This window comes from Schistocerca serialis, chromosome 3 (genome assembly GCF_023864345.2).
Source record: "Schistocerca serialis cubense isolate TAMUIC-IGC-003099 chromosome 3, iqSchSeri2.2, whole genome shotgun sequence".
NCBI classification, from domain to species: Eukaryota; Metazoa; Arthropoda; class Insecta; order Orthoptera; family Acrididae; genus Schistocerca; species Schistocerca serialis.
Genome location: NC_064640.1, coordinates 783,069,347 through 783,086,940, shown reverse-complemented (window position 1 = coordinate 783,086,940; position 17,594 = coordinate 783,069,347). Strand labels below are relative to the sequence as shown.

The following is a 17,594-nucleotide window of genomic DNA, read 5'->3' as shown; positions in this document are numbered from 1 at the left end:
GAATGAGGGTCATCTTTAAGCTCCGTCTGGCCATTTTTAAACTGTGTGAACCATTTGTAACACCAAGTATGACGTAAGCACTCATTGCTCTAGGCTTTCTGCACCATTTGGTTTGTCTCTGTAAATTTTTCTAGAGTTTCATGTGAAATTTAATGCAGACGTGTTGCTCCTGTAACTCTGCTATGTTGAAATTCGCAAACTGTAAAACACAACGTTCTGCTGAATACAGCACTGAACAATGACAAGTAGATGTACAACAGTGAAACTTCAGGCAGTCACACATCAAACACAGGTGTGTGCAGGGATGCCAACGACATTTTGCTCCATCACACCATTGGCACAAAATTACAAATGGACTGGAATTTTTTGAACAGACCTCATATAAGTGAAGTTGATTGATTTATATTTGCTCCTTTCATTTACTGTTTTGTTGTTCATCTAGGAAACAGTAACATAGAGATGGGTTATCCTCAACATAGCCAATGAATGACTTTCCCATTTTTATGAGGCTGTTGCTGGTGATTGTAAACACCACCTCTTTAAACCGAAGTCCTTATTCTGGTTCATCTAATTATCTTAAATTGTTTGAAACAGTGCGTCCTTTAGAAAGAAAACCAATATGATCATCAAAGCTCCAGTTATACTTCTCAACCATTGATGATAGAGCTACATTTCTCATTCCTATCCATCTCTTGGAGCATCCCATCATTTAGGTAGACAAACGGCTTAGGTGAAATGGATCTACCCTAACAGACTCTCCTTGAATTACTAAAGTGTGTTCCAAGTGTCTAAACTATTAATCCTTGCTGTACTTACATGGTTGATCTGTTGCAGACTCGTGGTGTGAGCTCCCAAATTATTAGTAATTTTCCTAAATAGGATTGTAGTAAAAAGCATGCAGATGGAAGATATCAGATTTTTGTGTAGTAATTATTTATCCGCATTTTGCTGGAGGAATGTCTCATCTATTATTCCATATCTATAATTTCATCTGATGAATTCTTGGTTTTCTTCCTTTAATCCAGTTTTGTTGTAAATCTTTGATTACAAGAGTTTTGTTAGGCATGTGGCAGCCTTAGTAGTCATTCTGTCTCAGGTGCTCACAGGCATCCACTCCTTGAGCTTAAGTTTTTCTGAAATTTGCTGTGGGCGTAATCTATGCTGGAAATGAACCTGTGCAAAATTTTAAATTCTGAGTTTAAGTATATGAGAAACAGTGGCCTTTTATTTGGGTGGCTTTCCAACGAATCTGCCTGCGAATAAACAGAGCCCAGTGTTTGAGGCTCTGTTGTTACAAGACATAAGCTAATAGGAAATTCTTAGTTTCATGTCTTGGATAGCTTTTGGCTGGAATCAGAAAAATACAGTGTGACAGAAAGTAAAGCATTTTACAAGCCAGTGTAATGCATTATAGTGACTTTAAAAAAATCTGCAGAGAAAAATGCACAGATTTTTCACCCTCTTTGGGGCCAGATATCTCAGGAAGAAGAAATGTAAAGGAACTCAAACTAGGCAATTTGTTGACAATGCCTGGGACATGATTCTGTTAGCATACTTTGTGCTTAGCCAAATATTTTCGATTATACTTGATCACAAACATGGTGTTAAATTCAAAATTACAGTAAATGAGCCAAGTTCAAATATAAATATGGCAAAATGTTAATTTCAGAAATTCTTTCTTCCCGAATCATTGGAAAGTGCACAGTTTTCTGCACTAGAAAGAGCCTATTGGATCTTATTCAGTTCAGTAAAGGGACCAAATATGAGGTTAAACTTCAACAAAAGCGATGTGTAATATATTATGATCACAACACGGAATAGGTTGCTGAACCCATAACTTCAAGACAAGCAAGAATGACAACTGATAGATTAATGCTGGTGTTTGAGCTAATTATGAAAGCCTTGAAAATTTGATGACTTAGTCAGTTCAAAACCATTAGTTGCTTCGGTTTCTGTATGAGCCTGGTAGTGCCCATGTAAGGTTGGAGAGGCAAGATGGGTATGATGTTGTTATCAAACATTGCTTATTGTGTTATATATAGATGGTCCTGTTTGCTGGTTTCTTTATTAATGTTCCAAAGCCTCAGTTGAGAGTCTTGCATTGGTTCCCAAGCCGTCTTTTTTGATTTCTTCAAGATTTCAAAGCCTCTGTTGGGTCTCTTGCTGTGGTTCCCAAGCCATTTCTGTTGTTTGCTTCATCTACGTTCCAAAGCCTCAGTTGGGTTTCTTGCTGTCTTTCCCAAGCCTTGGTTGCCCCAGTCCAATATATGGGTCTCTTCATGTTGGTTCCCAAGCCGGTGCTATTTAAAATTACTGCTTCATGGAATTAAATTTTTCTTCAGTACTGTTATGTATCGGTTCTGGAAAATTATACTGGCTTCCTATTGTAGTTGTTGAAGGTGCTGCAATATTCATGAAGATGTGCTATTAGGGAATCTAATATTTATATTCTCTTTCAGTCTAATATAATAAGTGAGCTGGACCAAAAGGGTGCATTAATTTGACCAGGGTATTGTGTTCTTCAGTATAAACTTCACATGTTACCAATCCACCTGGGCTTGTTGCAGATACAGGTGATGCATAGGCCAGGAATAGGGCTTAAAACTGACATGAAAGCCACACTGGTGTCAGTTGATTGATAAACTGAGGCCATGAAAGGAGTTGTATCACTTGAAACGCAGCTAACTTGAAAGTGATTGAAATAAATTTGCAAAAAATGGCGGTTTTCGTGAGTATGGGCATTTGGTCATTTGGAAATCAGTCTTCATGTACCTTCCTTTTGTCTTTTATTTCTTGGCTTGTAACGAAGATGAAATTAATTCCTTGCACTTACTGGTCACTTCTGGGGTTAAAGTTTGATCGTCTATAGTTCGTTGCAGGCTTTTGTGTTGAGCAATGGAACTATCACTGAAATAGTGAATGTTTACTACTTTCTCCATCATGCTTTTCAAATAGTTGATCAATTTGGCCAGAACTGTATAGATGGCTGTGGTGTCATGTTTGATACAATTGCTGATGATGCATAAGCTGATACATTGTATTTCTTCAGCTTTACGGTATACAACAAACTACTGCAGTGTTGCTTGACCATTGTCCTAGTGATATTCTTGAAGCGCATCTTGGATGATGAAAGAATAATGTTCTGCAAAATCTGTTGGAATAACTAGTTCACCAGGCTTCAAATTTTCTTTGTTTTTCTTCAAGTGACAAGTCCGGTGTTTTGTGTTGAACCACATCATGTATGAATTTTGCAATATCAGATTAGACTACTGTCCAGCGGCTTCGTGGAGGGATATCATTAGATGAAAATTGTATAGATCTTCACAGTTAGTTGTAAATCAGCATCGGTTCGCCAGTCGTCCTGTTGCCTAACCAGGTACTGTGCATTTAGCAACCTGTACCAGCTTACAGTGGTGGCACATTTGCTGAATCGACCATTAAGAAACAGCAAGATGTTTCTAGTGGAGAAAAGTGTGCCCTTTCCAGTTTTACTAGAAAGAACTACTTCTGAAGTGACCCTTGTACAATATTTTCATCTGAACTTGACTCGCTTTCTGTGGTTGTGTATTTGGCATTGTATTTCTGATTGAGTATGATCCACAATAAGTGCTTAGCCAGGAAGATGTCCTGATAGTCCTGCCCCATGTACTATTAATATATGTGCCAAGTTGTAGGTCTTACGTTTTTTTTTTTTTTTTTTTTTTTTTTTTTTTTTTTTTTCCAGAGATACCTGGCTCCAAAGAAGGCCAAAACATTTGACTGTGTTTCTTTGCAGTTTTTTTTTTGATTACTTTGATGCATTATACTGACTTACAAATTGTTTTACACCTTGCCACTCACTGTTTTTCTGATTCCTTGTATTAAGAAAGGTTCAAACATTGGGCTTTTGCCTGCTTACATCGCACCCTTCTCGGAGAGCTTCTCAAATATAGGGCCTCAGTTTACACCATATGGGTATTATTAGCTCAAATTTTGCATGAGTTCATTTCCGCGTTAGATCTGTATCCGTGGTAAATTTGAACAAAATCAGAAAAGGAAGAGTGGGAAACTTTTGAAAAAATGTGATCACTAAGGATTGAATGACCCTAAGGTAGAATCCAAAATGCCTGTTATAATCGTATTGCAAATTATAGTTTAGTGTAGTTTGCCCATCCAGATTCAGGTTTGCTATGGTTTTTCCAAAACAGTTAAATTAAATGGCGAGAGGTTTCCTTCAAAAATGACGAGACACATTTTTTCCTTCATCCTCATCTCAGTCTTAGCTCGCTTGCTGTCCGTAATCATCTTGTCATTGATGGGACTTAAACTGTAATCTTCCTCCCTCCCTCCCTCCCTCCTTGCTTTCCATCCTATTTCAGATACAGGTGAGGACACACACTCAGTATAAAACTCTTATGTGAATCCTCCCCCCCCCCCCACCCCCCCCCCCTCCCTCTGGTCCCCTCTATACACCAAGGAAGGCTAAGGGCAGGAGCAATGCCAGCAAGATACTTGACTCTTGGGATGGGGGGAGGGATTGCAGCATTAGATATAGTAAGGTAAAGGCAGTAAGAGAGTTGAGCAGATATCATACCTTTTGTTCTTTGGAATCCACAGTGTAAAATACGTCTTTTAATGACATAATTATTATGAATAATAGTCATCTACACTGCTATGTGTAACATACTTTGCACTGTGGGCCCCAAAGAACAAAAGTATAGCGGTTTAGCTGGCTATTATTCATAATAATTATCATACCATTGGAATGAGAAAGTTGAGATGTCAATGAAATTATAGATAAATGCCAAGTTGTCAATAATAACTTTTGTCTGCTGCATCAAAATTTCTCTTCAAAAGTGGAATGTAGATTGCTTACGGGATAGCATGTATGGATAAAGGAATGACTTGAGATAGACTTGTTGAAGACAAGTAGCAATAAGAGTGATGTAATTGTTATGTCATTGTGTTATGTGATCTCGTATGGCTATGATCAGATACCAAGTGGAACTGTGAAGATTTGTGTATTCTACATCAGCAAAACACAGTTGCAGATACTTCTTTTCTCTGGCCTGCTCAGTAGTGAGACCTCTACACAAGAAATGTGTAGCTGAACTAGGTAGCATATTTTGTAGATATGACAAGTAATTGAGTAACCATATCTAATTGTTAGAATGGAATGGATAAAAAAACAAACAATAGTTATAATAAAAATTTAATCAAAACTACTGGAAAGAAAGCTTTGTCTTCGGTCTACAGAATGTGTCACTTCTGTTTTGAAATGACAGAATTGGTGTTTGCATGCTTATGGATTATTGACTTGGCCAACTAAAGGAATGCATTACAGGTAATGAGTTCTTCGGCAAATCGGTATTGACAGCAATGACCATCACATAATTGGTAACCCTACTGTAATTGTATACCAGATGTTGAAACTGAACAAGGAACAACCACAGTCATGAAAGGCTGCATTTTTATCTCCTCTTTTCTTCAACAATTATTCTGAGAGTTTTCAAGGAAACATTGACAGGGATCACAATAAATGGCAAAGTTACTGACATAATCGGGTATGCCAATGCTGCCATCATAGTAGACAAGGTAGCTCCCTTTAATGCAACTGCCTAGTTCAGTGGTGTGGAGGGATCAGCCCTCTATTAAATTGTCCAAGACTAGAGTCGTGCTATTCTCTAAATGAGAACTCCAGAAAAATCTCGAAGTAAAAGGTAATTCAAGTGAACAAGAGTCTTCCTCCAAATACTAAGGCACCATCAGAATGATTTGATGCTCCATATTCTTTGTTTGCCTTTATCAGTATCAAAGTTAGACCATAGACTCTAGTATTGAAAAATGAATTGAAGCTTTTTAAATTTATTTGTATTGTCATTTCTTACATTTGCCATGGTTGATGAAAAGGTTAAATGTTTAGATCCTTGATCAGATGAAGAAATGCAGAGAGCTTCTACATATTACATATTACCAAACAAAGAGAAATATAAGATTTGGGACTCTGAGGAGCAAGAGATACCAATTATTACAACCTACATTAAAGGGAAGACACATGGAAAAAGGTTCACTGGAACACAGAAACATTTGTTGCTTAAAGACATTCAAAGATGGCACAGCTGCACATCAGAAATAGTTTTCCATGTTGCACTGTCAAGATAAGAGCTAACTACATTGATCAGTGACCAATACTAGGAGATTACGTCTGAAGAAGAATCGATAATAATATTTTGTTATTGCCTTCACCTCTAACTGGATAGGTGAGCTCTTACACATTGTATCATGGTTTAAAATCTAGTTGCTGGTAAATGATATTTCAGGTAACCACAATTTTTTTTTTTTTAAATTGCTCTATTGACTTGCACAGTAGCATAACTAAGATGCCCTTCACAAAACTCTCATACTCACACCCTTGGTGATTGAGTATTCTGAACCTGAGCCTGATCTTATTGTTCATTTTTGAATTTGTTACATTGCAGCAAGGTGTTGTGCAGTCACATGTAATGTAAAACATTGAATGTTCTGTGCATCATTGTGAAAATTTAAATTAAAGAAAATGTATTGTCATCAAGTTAACATCATAATACTTGTATTTACAGAAGATAAATATTTTTTGCCAACTTACTATGCATTTGTATTTTTGTATTATTTTTCTTCATTATCATTTTCTTTTTACAGTGGCATTCACGATTTGTGTGTTCCTGAAAACCTGACTGAAAATATTGCATAATGGGTATCCAAGACTTGCAAGCTTTTATTGATAGTTCACAAATACCAGGCAGTTCAGTGCCCGTGGATTTATTGAGAATTGCCCGGGGATTGGCAGTGAAACAGAGTCGACAGCAGCAAAAGACTGGAAAACCATTAAACCATGTTAATAGCAAACTGAGTCTTGTAGTGGATGGGGAGTGCTGCTTGCATCGCCTTTATGGTGGCTACTTCTCAGGTAAATTATTTTTTGATGGCAATTTTATGTTGGAGCAGGTATGTGAACTCTTATTTTGCTATTACTGTAAACATACTCAAATCATAGTCGTGAAAATCTGTTTAGTCTAAGACACTGTCTCCAGCTAGTCAGTATGTGCATTACATTGATTAAGTTTTTACATGATTTGCAATTGTAAGAGTGTCTTGATTTGGGATTTCAACTTCCTGTTCAGTTATTCAGTAAATAAACTCCTGAGTAATTTTAGACCCTAATAAAAATAACATTTTGAGACAAACTTTCATGTAACAATGTTCAGTAACCAGTACCAATTACTGGAGTGTATCAAATAGCAGAACTCTGGCATGCAGCAAATGAGTATTGTGTGTGAGTAAATGATTATATAAACTTCAGCAACTGATTAGAAGTACAAAAACATTGTTTGAAATATTTTTTGTTACGTAAATTATTGCTCCTGTTGAGTTAACAGTTCTCCATATTTTTAGATTGGGTCTGTGGTGGCCAGTGGAATCGAATGGTCCAATTCTTAGCCATTTTGGTCCAGACAATACAAACTAACAACATTGAATTAGCAGTATTTTTTAACGGGTGTTTGGAACAGCAACGAATGAATGAATGGATCACGTCCCAACTTCGCATTAGGCAAAAGATTAATCAGGTTTGTATTACTGAACTGCTGAGATAGCTCTTTTTATTATTTTATTTTATTTATTTATTTATTTATTTGCTTCAATTTTGATAAGTGCACTATCCGCATCTTGTCCATTAATGTGCGTATGTAGTTCAGAGATAACAGCAAACCAAATGTCAGCTTGGCAATTTGGGAAATTCTGTGTCAGTTTTATGTTACCATCTTTTGAAGCAGCTCAGAGAGAAATATGGCTGGTTTTGGGGTAGATACACCCTAACTTGGAGAATGGTAGATACTACCACTTTTATGATACTGCAATCTCTGTGCACACTTCAGCAGTCGTCGAGAGGTATCAGACATAATCAATTGTACATCAACTATGTGATGATCAGACTTATATAAATCACTGGGGGGGGGGGGGGGGGGAGCAGGAGGGTGGTGGTATTTGATCACTGTGAATAAGACACTGATTAGATTGAAGTGAAAACAATCTACATTGGGAAACCTCTTGATGCACCTACCACATTGTAGTTGCTTTATGATTGCCTAGATATGTGGAGCTCAATGTAAGTAAACATGTAGTTATTTACCTGTCTGGGAGATTTGAAATTAAAATTGGAACCTTATGCTTCAAAATACAACCTCCCAACTGTGCTAGTGGACCACTGGTGAATATTGACGAGCTACCAAACAAGATTTGAGGGGTCCAGTGCTGTTGATCATTCCCCTACCAATCTGAAAGCTATTTGAAATATTTAGACACAGTATTACAAGAATGTATTCATCACCCTGTGGTGAGAGAAATTGACCTGTTTACACATTTGTATAGAATTTGATGAAGACTTAGACCACAACTAAGGTTAGGGAACAGTATGATTGTAGCTCAAAGTGTTGGTGGTGGGTAGGTGATGAAACAAAGAAACTTAATGAATATCTTAAAGATGGCTGAGCTATGCAGCTTTCTTAAGTATAGTCACAAATTTCTATTGTGCAGAAACATGGCTTTAGACCCTAGAGCACTCACAGAAGGAATTGTCTGGTAAATGTACTGCTCCCCCCCCCCCCCCTGTTCTTACTGATATGTATAAAGTCAGATTAATTTGTCTCTGTGGTGCTTTGGGTGCCAGGAATTTGGTCATACTGTACACATTAATGAAGGCATTAAATGTTGCACAATTTAAAAATGCATCTCCACCATCTTTGAAGAAACTAGTAAGTAAAGTCAATACTTCACTTTTGGCACTAGTATTTTGATTCACCCTTGTATAGGATTTTTTATCATAATATAATGAAAATAAATAGTACAAAATACAGATACACACAGGATATATAAGTATGCTTTTATGAGGATAATACATGTGATTGGCTGTGGCCTTGATGAAGGAAGTATCCCAGCATTTTCTTGCAACCTAAATCAGGGTGGCTGGAATAACCTCTGTTCTCCAGAATATGAGGTCAGTGTCTTAAAAACTGCTGTGTCATATGCAGTTGGTACCTGTTGTATGATATTCACACACAATTTGCACTAGACAAGTTGTAACATCCTCAGTGTGTGTCATCAAATGCAGGTCGCAGTTCTGTACATGAACCATTGCAACAAAAGCATCAGCTAAAAAGGGACAGAGTAACTGCCTGATCAGTCATTTTGTTCATTATCTAATGAAAATTATATTACATTATGATTGTACGGGAAGCCCTATAAAGGCTAGTAATTTCCACTTCCACTCTTCACAAACATATCACAAAAAAAAGGTCAGTGGGGGTGGGAGAATGACATGACAGTAAATAGTTATGATGTTGTGATACAATTTGAATAGATTCAAGAGTTATGTGATACATTCAAAAGTCATAACACATGATTTCCTCTTTGCTTCCCAGAGAGGTTCATTTCAAACCTTTCTATAACCACTTCATAACAGGCAAACACCTTCACAGAGAGGATAATTTTGAAGAGAAGTTGAGAGTATGGCATACTTTCTGGGCATTTTCTCAACTTGACAGAATCTTTGTAAACCACCGTCTATTACGTATCTCCATTCTAATGATCACTGTAAAAGTGGTGATTGACCTCAACACAACTTAGGGCCAGCTTAAACAGGCTCTATGTAGAACAGTGAATGTTTCTCAGAAGATATGATTTTTCATCCTGTGGTTTGGGTGCAGACCATTTGAATTAAACCTAACAGTTTTCTGGACCACAAGGATGGGGGTTTGGAGCAAATATTGTTAATATTGATCAGCTTTCATGAAGTTGCTGAAGTAGTTGTGTTTCCTGGTGCCAGTGAAACAGTTGTTGTATAACGCCTTGTGTATGAAGCAGATTTACTGTAGTTCGGTGCACATTTCTCACATAAATGAGAATATATCACAAAACTGATGATTACACAAAGAAACACGTTACAGAATGTATGGAAGTAAAATATGTTATCACACACACCTCACTGAAACGTGTGAAATTAATCTCGGAAACAAGAGCATATTCAGTAAACAAGACCGATAATGTTAACATAAATTTAGAAACAATGCAGGCCTTTCTCTGTTGGGGAAACGTGTTCGCTTTTTCTGGCCAGCAGGCCAATGAGGTTAAAGAGTGTGAGAAGGCAGACTATTTCTTAAGGTGGACATGTATGTGCAAGATGGAAAGTTGAGTGTGTTGCACGTTGGTGACATAGATTATTAATGAAATTTTGTTATGGTACACAGTACACTTTAACATTAGTGAAATGCATATTTCATGTGCAAGATACTGTTCCATTTACTTCAAAACTGTGCTGTCACAGATATATTTTGGAAAGTTAATAACCAACAGAAATTCAACAAAGTGGGTGAATATTTGTAGAGAGTTGATTGAATTTAAAAATGTTTTGTACTGCTCTTGGAGATAATCAGTGTGAACAATATCTCAAAATTGCAACCACAGATGAAAACATAGTGCTCAATATGTATATATTATAGATAGGTGATAAAAAGTGTAAGGATTAGCTGAAGAAAACACCACCATCCTTGTGCAAAAATGAATTTTTGGGGAATGTTTGAACTGTTTAAAAAGTATCCAACTGATGTGTGCTGTTCAGATACTATGTATGAGGTGTTTCCAGAATGAATTTTGACTCTGCCAGGAAGTTTTATGTATGAGATGCTCATGCCAAGAAAACTGCTCCATCATGAATGATATCGGTTTATGAAAGTTAATGGCTCCCTGAGTTACTGGCTATGCACCTATGGTTAGAATTTCATGCCGCATTAAGTCTGTGGCTGGTAAATACTGTATTTCATGAAATAACAATGTAAATTCCTCTCACACAGGATGCAAGAGATTCCTGTCTGGCTGTGACGAATGCATTATTTTTGTTCATTTGATTTTTGATGAATGGTGTGATTGCATGTACATCTTTGTTCAGCAGTGTTTACCGATTCTTCAAGGATAACTTTCTGTGTCTTCTAACACAATGATGGGTCCTCAGAGTCTCCTGAGATGCTATTTATTGTGACCAAAACTGTTCAACTTTTAGTGCTTCTATTTCTTGTAAATGAGTGATGTGGCGTAGTGATCAGCACACTGGAGTTGCATTCAGGAAGATGATGATTTAAATCCCCATCCAGTCACTCAGATTTAGGTTTTATGTGAAATGCTAAATCACTCCCAGACAAATGCTGAGATGGTCCCTTTGAAAAGGGCACAGCCGATTTCCTTCTCCATACTGTCTGAATGTGTGCTTGTGCTCTGTTTCAAACAAATGTGCTGTTGACAGAATAGTAAACTCTAATCTTCCTTGTGTTTCTTGTACACTAGCCAGTGCTCTTCACTGTAAAATGGTTGGTTCCTGTATTCTGAAATTATCTAAGCACAGAGGAACACACACTTTTCTGTTAATACTTTCGGCCCAGCTAATGCCTCTTTCTGCACGTATGTGAAGTCTATCTTGAACTTTTTCTGATGAGTATACTGACCAGAAAGATATCTCCTGTGGGCTCTTGGATTTTGATTGTTATCCAAACTCTTCCTATTCCATGACGAATAATGTCAGGTATGTACACGTTTGACAATAAGACATATAGTTTAGTGTAAACTCTGTGAATAGGCCTTCTTTCCCAGATTACTCGTGTCTTTGCTGTGCTGGCACTGCTAGACCGGTGCACCAAGTCACCAAGTTGGACAGTTTGTGACTCAAAGTCCAAAATGCTCACAGGAAATCGTTCCCAAGGGTAACATCAAAATCCCGACTTTCATTAGCACCTCCACATAAAAGTTATGTTAACCTTTACCAATCTACATCTTATCACAGCATGTCCTGAACAGACTGATAGTTTCTGTACCCAATCCACTTTTGTGATAATTTTGAAGTTTTTAATACTGCTTATTGGCAGAGGCTAAAAATAATAGGCTCACCTGAGCACCCATGTCAGTTAAAATTTTCACTGATTTTTTTCCCTTTTTTATAATCATGTTTTCCACCACCAGTAATCTCTGAAAGGTAACATGATTTAATGGGAGCTCAGAGTGGCGGCTGCACCTGCTCCCGTCCCATTCAGAAATCCATATGCACAGTTTTCTCTGTACCCTCAGAACCTTCCATTGCCTCAGTTTCATCTGTACTGTGAATGGTCACAATTAACACTTAAATGACCAATCTGTCTGCAGTGAGAACAGCAGGGGCCTGGCACTTATTTCTGTATGCCCTGGACACTTACAATGTCTACAATGTTCTCATAGTGAATACACGATGAGAATCTTTCCCATAAGAGGAAGATGAGACAAAACAGTTAGTCTCTTCTCTCAGTAGTGCAAGGTGATGCATACTTTATTTCTCTACCAGTTGGCGGATTTATCCCCACGATAAACACATCCACAGCTCTGTGTCTGCCTCTTGAAAAAGTAAATCATTTCTTCCTCTCACCCCAGGAAATAAGCGTGATATGGAACCGATTGGGCGAGGTCTACAAAAACCTCAAAATATTCCCTGGTCCATTGACTGAGGGTGGACAGCTTGTTGCAGTAAAACCCTCACCCTTGGCCAACATATCAAAACTGCCAGCATTATGAGAGTCTGCATAGGATCTTGCATCTCCAGTCAGGTTCAGATGTGCAATATAAAACTTAAAACTGTCAAGCCAAGAACACATCTGGCAAACATAGTGCATGTTTTGCAACACTGTGGCGACATTTCCTGAATTCTTCCCCGAGAATGAAGTTATGAAGTTAACAGGGGGGAAACTGTTAACCCATGGGAGTGTGCTACAAAACAATGATTGTCTGTGTGGTTAATGGAATCAAAGAGTTTCCTGAATGCTGAATTCTACTTTTTGATTAGATGATGGCTCTTGGTTTGCTAGCAGCTGTACCTGCGGTTCAAGGGTAGGGGTCTCTTATCTGATCTTACAAAGCTTTAAGTGGCTCACTACTGCCCTTGTCTGCAGTACTTTCCATTGATGACTGTGCAGTGGGCATTCTGTCATTTAAAGTTAGTGGCAACACTTACAGCAAAAATTAAACAGCAAGTGCAGAAGTGCTAAGATTTCTCCCTCCGACTCAGCACCTGAAAATAAGTAAACGAAAATATACTGCTCTCTTTTCAGACATCCGTGACATCCTCAGCATTTCCATTTGATCAGGTCAGCAACTGGAAAGCAGTGCTTTAATGACACTTAAAATAGTTTTCTCAATGTAGAGGTGGTAGCAACATTGTTTTGGTGTCGAAGTGACAGCAATGTGGTGAGGTGTTGATGGTTCATGTGCGGAGGCGGGGACACATTGGCTGTAGCAAGCTAGATGACTGCATCTTGCAATGGATAGCCTGCTGGCATGTATGTGGCAATGTAGAATGTGTTGATGGCAAGTGGCTGGCAAACAGCAAGGCAAGCAGCAGCTCTGTGACATGCTGTAGGTGACAGTGAACCCACTGCGTACCAACTCAGCCAATCTCTCACCGGCCCAGTTAGCATCAGATATCTTAGTCATGGCAGATGTTGACACAAAATTGAAGCTTCCTTATTGACCAAAAGATGCAAATCCCACTTCTGACACCTGTTTTTCTTTTTATGCAGTAGACAAGACATATAACAGGTGCACCCAGGTTTTCCAGTGAAGCTCTTATCCAGTCGTGGGGTCACAAAAACGATGTTAACTTCAGTACTGGAACGGAGTCCAAAGAAAAAATGAGTGTAGGAGGATGCATGTTGTTATTAATTGGAAGCCGGTGCTACAGTGTGTGTCCAGCCTGGAACCAGTGCTCCAGGTGGTGGCCAGCAGTTACGTGATTTCTCTCCCACCCATCCTATTGACTACTTAGAATGGGTAATAGTGAGCACATTTGTCAGCAGATCACATTCCATTGAACAAACAGCCTCTGTTGAAGCAATGATCCTACTTGGTGTGTAGGCCACAATGAATTCTACTTGAACATTATGGGAGATTATTAAAATGAAAAATTAAAAATAAAATGAAGTGTTTCAGTCACCAGTCAGACTGGCTGGGTGACCTGCACAGAGGATTTAGTCCAGTTAAGAAAGGAAAATTAGGGGGAAAAATGTGGTTAGTCACAAATTTTTGCACAGTGATAGTGGGAATGTAATGAGTAGCATACTAAAAATTCTGATTGGTGGGATGTGAGTGTGGGTGAAGGGGACTTGAGAGTGGTAGTTGGAGCTTGAAGGGCCCTTTTTTGTTATTTTTGACTATCTCAAAAACTGTGGCTTCTAGTGAAAATGTTTCCTGGCACAAAATTAAACTACATTAAATTTCTTTATTCTTTAGCACTGGTAGTTTCTGCATTGTGGGGGATGGAAACATTTCAGATTATTAAAATAATATTTTAATAATATAGAATTAGATGTACCTTGTTAAATAATGTGGCTCAAGAACAAATATTAAATGTTTGTACCACATCAAAGTGCAGTAGCATATTACAGGATTGTGTTCTAGGAGTGTAACATGGTGGAAAATGGGGGAAGGTAGGTCGCTGGATTGTCGTCGTGCACTTCCTTCCTTCATAGGTCTGCAAAACGGAGAGAGAGCAAGCAATTCCCCATTCTGTCTAGTGCACTACGTCGTAAAATGGAACTACACAGCATTGCAGAAATCTGCTGCAACTTGCATATGAATTGCTGGCCACACTGTGTGCAGACGTGCCTGGGGTATTTATTTTCTGCAAAGTGCATTGACAGTACATGGAATTCAGATATCAATTACTAATTATTCTAAAGCAAGATACACATATGGATAGAACCTATGTAACTCTCTGCACCCTACTCTACACTCCTAGAGGGGAAATAGATTCTGAGTCATCCAATACACCAGCTGCCAAGTTCTTTCAGGAAAGGCAACTCCCTGAACCAAGAATGCTGCTCACTTTTCAGTTTACAGGCTTCACTATATCTCCCCACCATTTCCTGTCCAATTCTCTCATGTGAGTGGACAAAATAACTTAACTGTGCTTGTAGTTGCACATTGGAGTTATTTTCTGTTTATTACGTATTTACTTGCAGTTAAGTGGGAGAATACCTCATTTCAGAATATGGAGTCATTGACTAGTTGGAAGTGTTGTTTAACAAAAATGATAAACTTGGCGATGTCAAACTGAAGTCAATGAACCGTATGTTTCTGTGGAAACTTGGACTGTGGTGTTTTTTTTTATGAGTTTTTATCTGGTTCCCTTGAACTGTTATTAGCTTGTCAGTGGAGCCAAAAAATGTTGACTGGACGAAAAATTTGTGTAGTCACACATTTTTGTGCTGTGGTAGGAGGGTATGTCATGAGCAATGTACCAAAAATTCTGATCAGTGTGGTGTGAGCGTATGGGTGAGGGTTTTCTTGAATATCTTGCCTGCTTGTTCATTATTTTGCAGACCTATGAAGAACGTAAGTGCATGACCACTATTCAACGACCTACTATTCCTCACACTCGTAAACACCTGGCCCCCCCCTCCCCCTCCACCCTGTTACAGCCTCAAAACGCACAATTTACTCCTTAGTATGGCCAGATGTGGGACATACATTAAATATTTTTTTCTTAACATGCTGCCTTTAACAAAAAACATAAAGTGTATACCATTAAAACATTATTTTTAATAATCTGTGATTTTACAATACCCTCCAATGTGAAAACTAATAGTTCTTTAGAAAAAATTAGTAGGATCTTTTATGTAGGAAATAGAATGTGGTTTAATTTTGTACTGGAAAACACTTCCACTAGACGTTGTGGTTTTATAGACATTATAGAAAAACCTAAAAAAGTCTCTCCCACCATTCCGGATAGTTAGTATGTTGTTCATAACATTCCCCCCTATCACTGTAAAAAAAATTTGCAACTACACAAATTTTTTCCCTCAATAGACATTTTTTGTCTTCATTGGTGGGGCTAATAATGGTTCAAGGGCAATAGATAAAAACTCTCATGAAAATACCACATTCCAAGGTTTCACAGAAACATATGATTTATTGGTGTCTGTTAGACCAAGTTCACCACTTGGGTTAACCACCACCTCCAACTAGCAAATCGCTTCATGCTCTGATGTGAGGTCTTTTCCTACTGAACATGTGCTCACTCACTAAAATGCAACACCCGCCTACCAAGTTTTTGATGTCGATGAGCTTTTACACTTGTGGAACACATTTTCAAATTCCTGCAGTCTTTCCAGTTTAGAAAAATGATTTTGTTGTTTGGTAAGAATCACTTATACTTTAAAGGGACATTATAACTAGTGTAAATTGGGAGAAGTTATTTACTTTTAAAGTAAGTACATAATTTATAAATGAATTTAAAAGTTTTGGTGTGACATAAGAAAGCGATTGCAAAGCCTAGATAGATATCTCATGTTGAAATGTAGACAAGAAGTATCTCTAGCTTCAAACCATAAAAATTACTGCTTTGCACGTAAAAAATAATTCATTAAGAAAAATGTGCTAAATAACAGGATAGTAGTTGTCTACTGGGATGTTGACTGATTACATAAGCTGACAGACTGAATGACATAATTACATTCTATATTTGTCACCACAGAGTTGAATGTATGTATGTTCAAGTTGGCATAATGAAATATAATTCTGAAGGACATGATGTAGAGTGGAATGTGCAGTAAAATTTTAACTGTGCTGTTAGAACATAAACACCTCTGAAATTGGGATGTATTCTGAAAGAAGCACCTAAAAGGTATGACAGCTATGATACCATTTAAATTGTTGTGTGTTACTGTCAGTTCCCAACCTACCTAATACGTTAGAAATTGCTACATATTATGAAAAAAATGTATGTCACGCACCACGTCATATCTCCCTGCAAATCAACATTAGTTCTTTTTCATATTTATAAAATAATATGCTAACAGTTCCTACATAGTTCATGCCATTTTTGCAAAACGAACCAGATCCACAACAGTGTGTATATTATTCAGAAAAGACACTACCATTGCTCTTGTTTGTCATTGCCAACTGCCCTGTTATGACTAACACTGAAGTTTTAGCTGAAGTATGAACAACACTGTTAGGTCAGCAGTGTTGGGAGACAAAGCACTATCGGCACAAATTGTCCCAACTTGTAACGACTTCTATGAATTAAGGACTAGGAATATCAGAGCTTGAGAAAGTTTATTGCATAATGTTTATAAACTCTACTTGAGAGCAAGTGCTTATCCTACTCCATTATATATTAACTACACTTTTTTGTTTCTTTCTGTCATTTATTCTTGTTTTCCATTAACATTGTTTCATTAAGTATAAATGACAGGAACTTTGTAATTACAATGAAACAAATGCTAGTGGAATTAACATTGTGTACATAGAGAATTTGAAGTGATTGACAAATAATGTGAGAAACAATAGGAAAAAGTTAATTCTGGGAATGTAAAAGGGGGGTTAAACACTGTCAACATCCCAAGGACACTCGACTCGTCTGCTATACCTGGGAGGACTGGCAGCCCACTACTCGGTTCTGCAAGCTTCGAGAAGCAAACCTTTTACCACTTGACTTCAGGAACAGAATGTGGCACTTTTGTTTTTCATTTACTGCTCCCGCTAATAGCGCTTCTCTGGAAGTGCTACTT

The 17,594-nt window shown here is 37.8% G+C and overlaps 1 protein-coding gene across 1 annotated transcript in view; it reads left to right on the top strand.

Annotated features, from left to right (window-relative positions):
• Window positions 1-17,594, top strand: part of LOC126471227 (constitutive coactivator of PPAR-gamma-like protein 1 homolog) — a 211,639-nt gene that overhangs the window by 12,096 nt on the left and 181,949 nt on the right. The window contains exons 2-3 of the mRNA XM_050099350.1: window positions 6,658-6,925; window positions 7,411-7,583. Coding sequence (XP_049955307.1) covers window positions 6,709-6,925; window positions 7,411-7,583 — 390 coding nt within the window. The 5' untranslated portion in view covers window positions 6,658-6,708. The remainder of the gene's footprint in view (window positions 1-6,657; window positions 6,926-7,410; window positions 7,584-17,594) is intronic.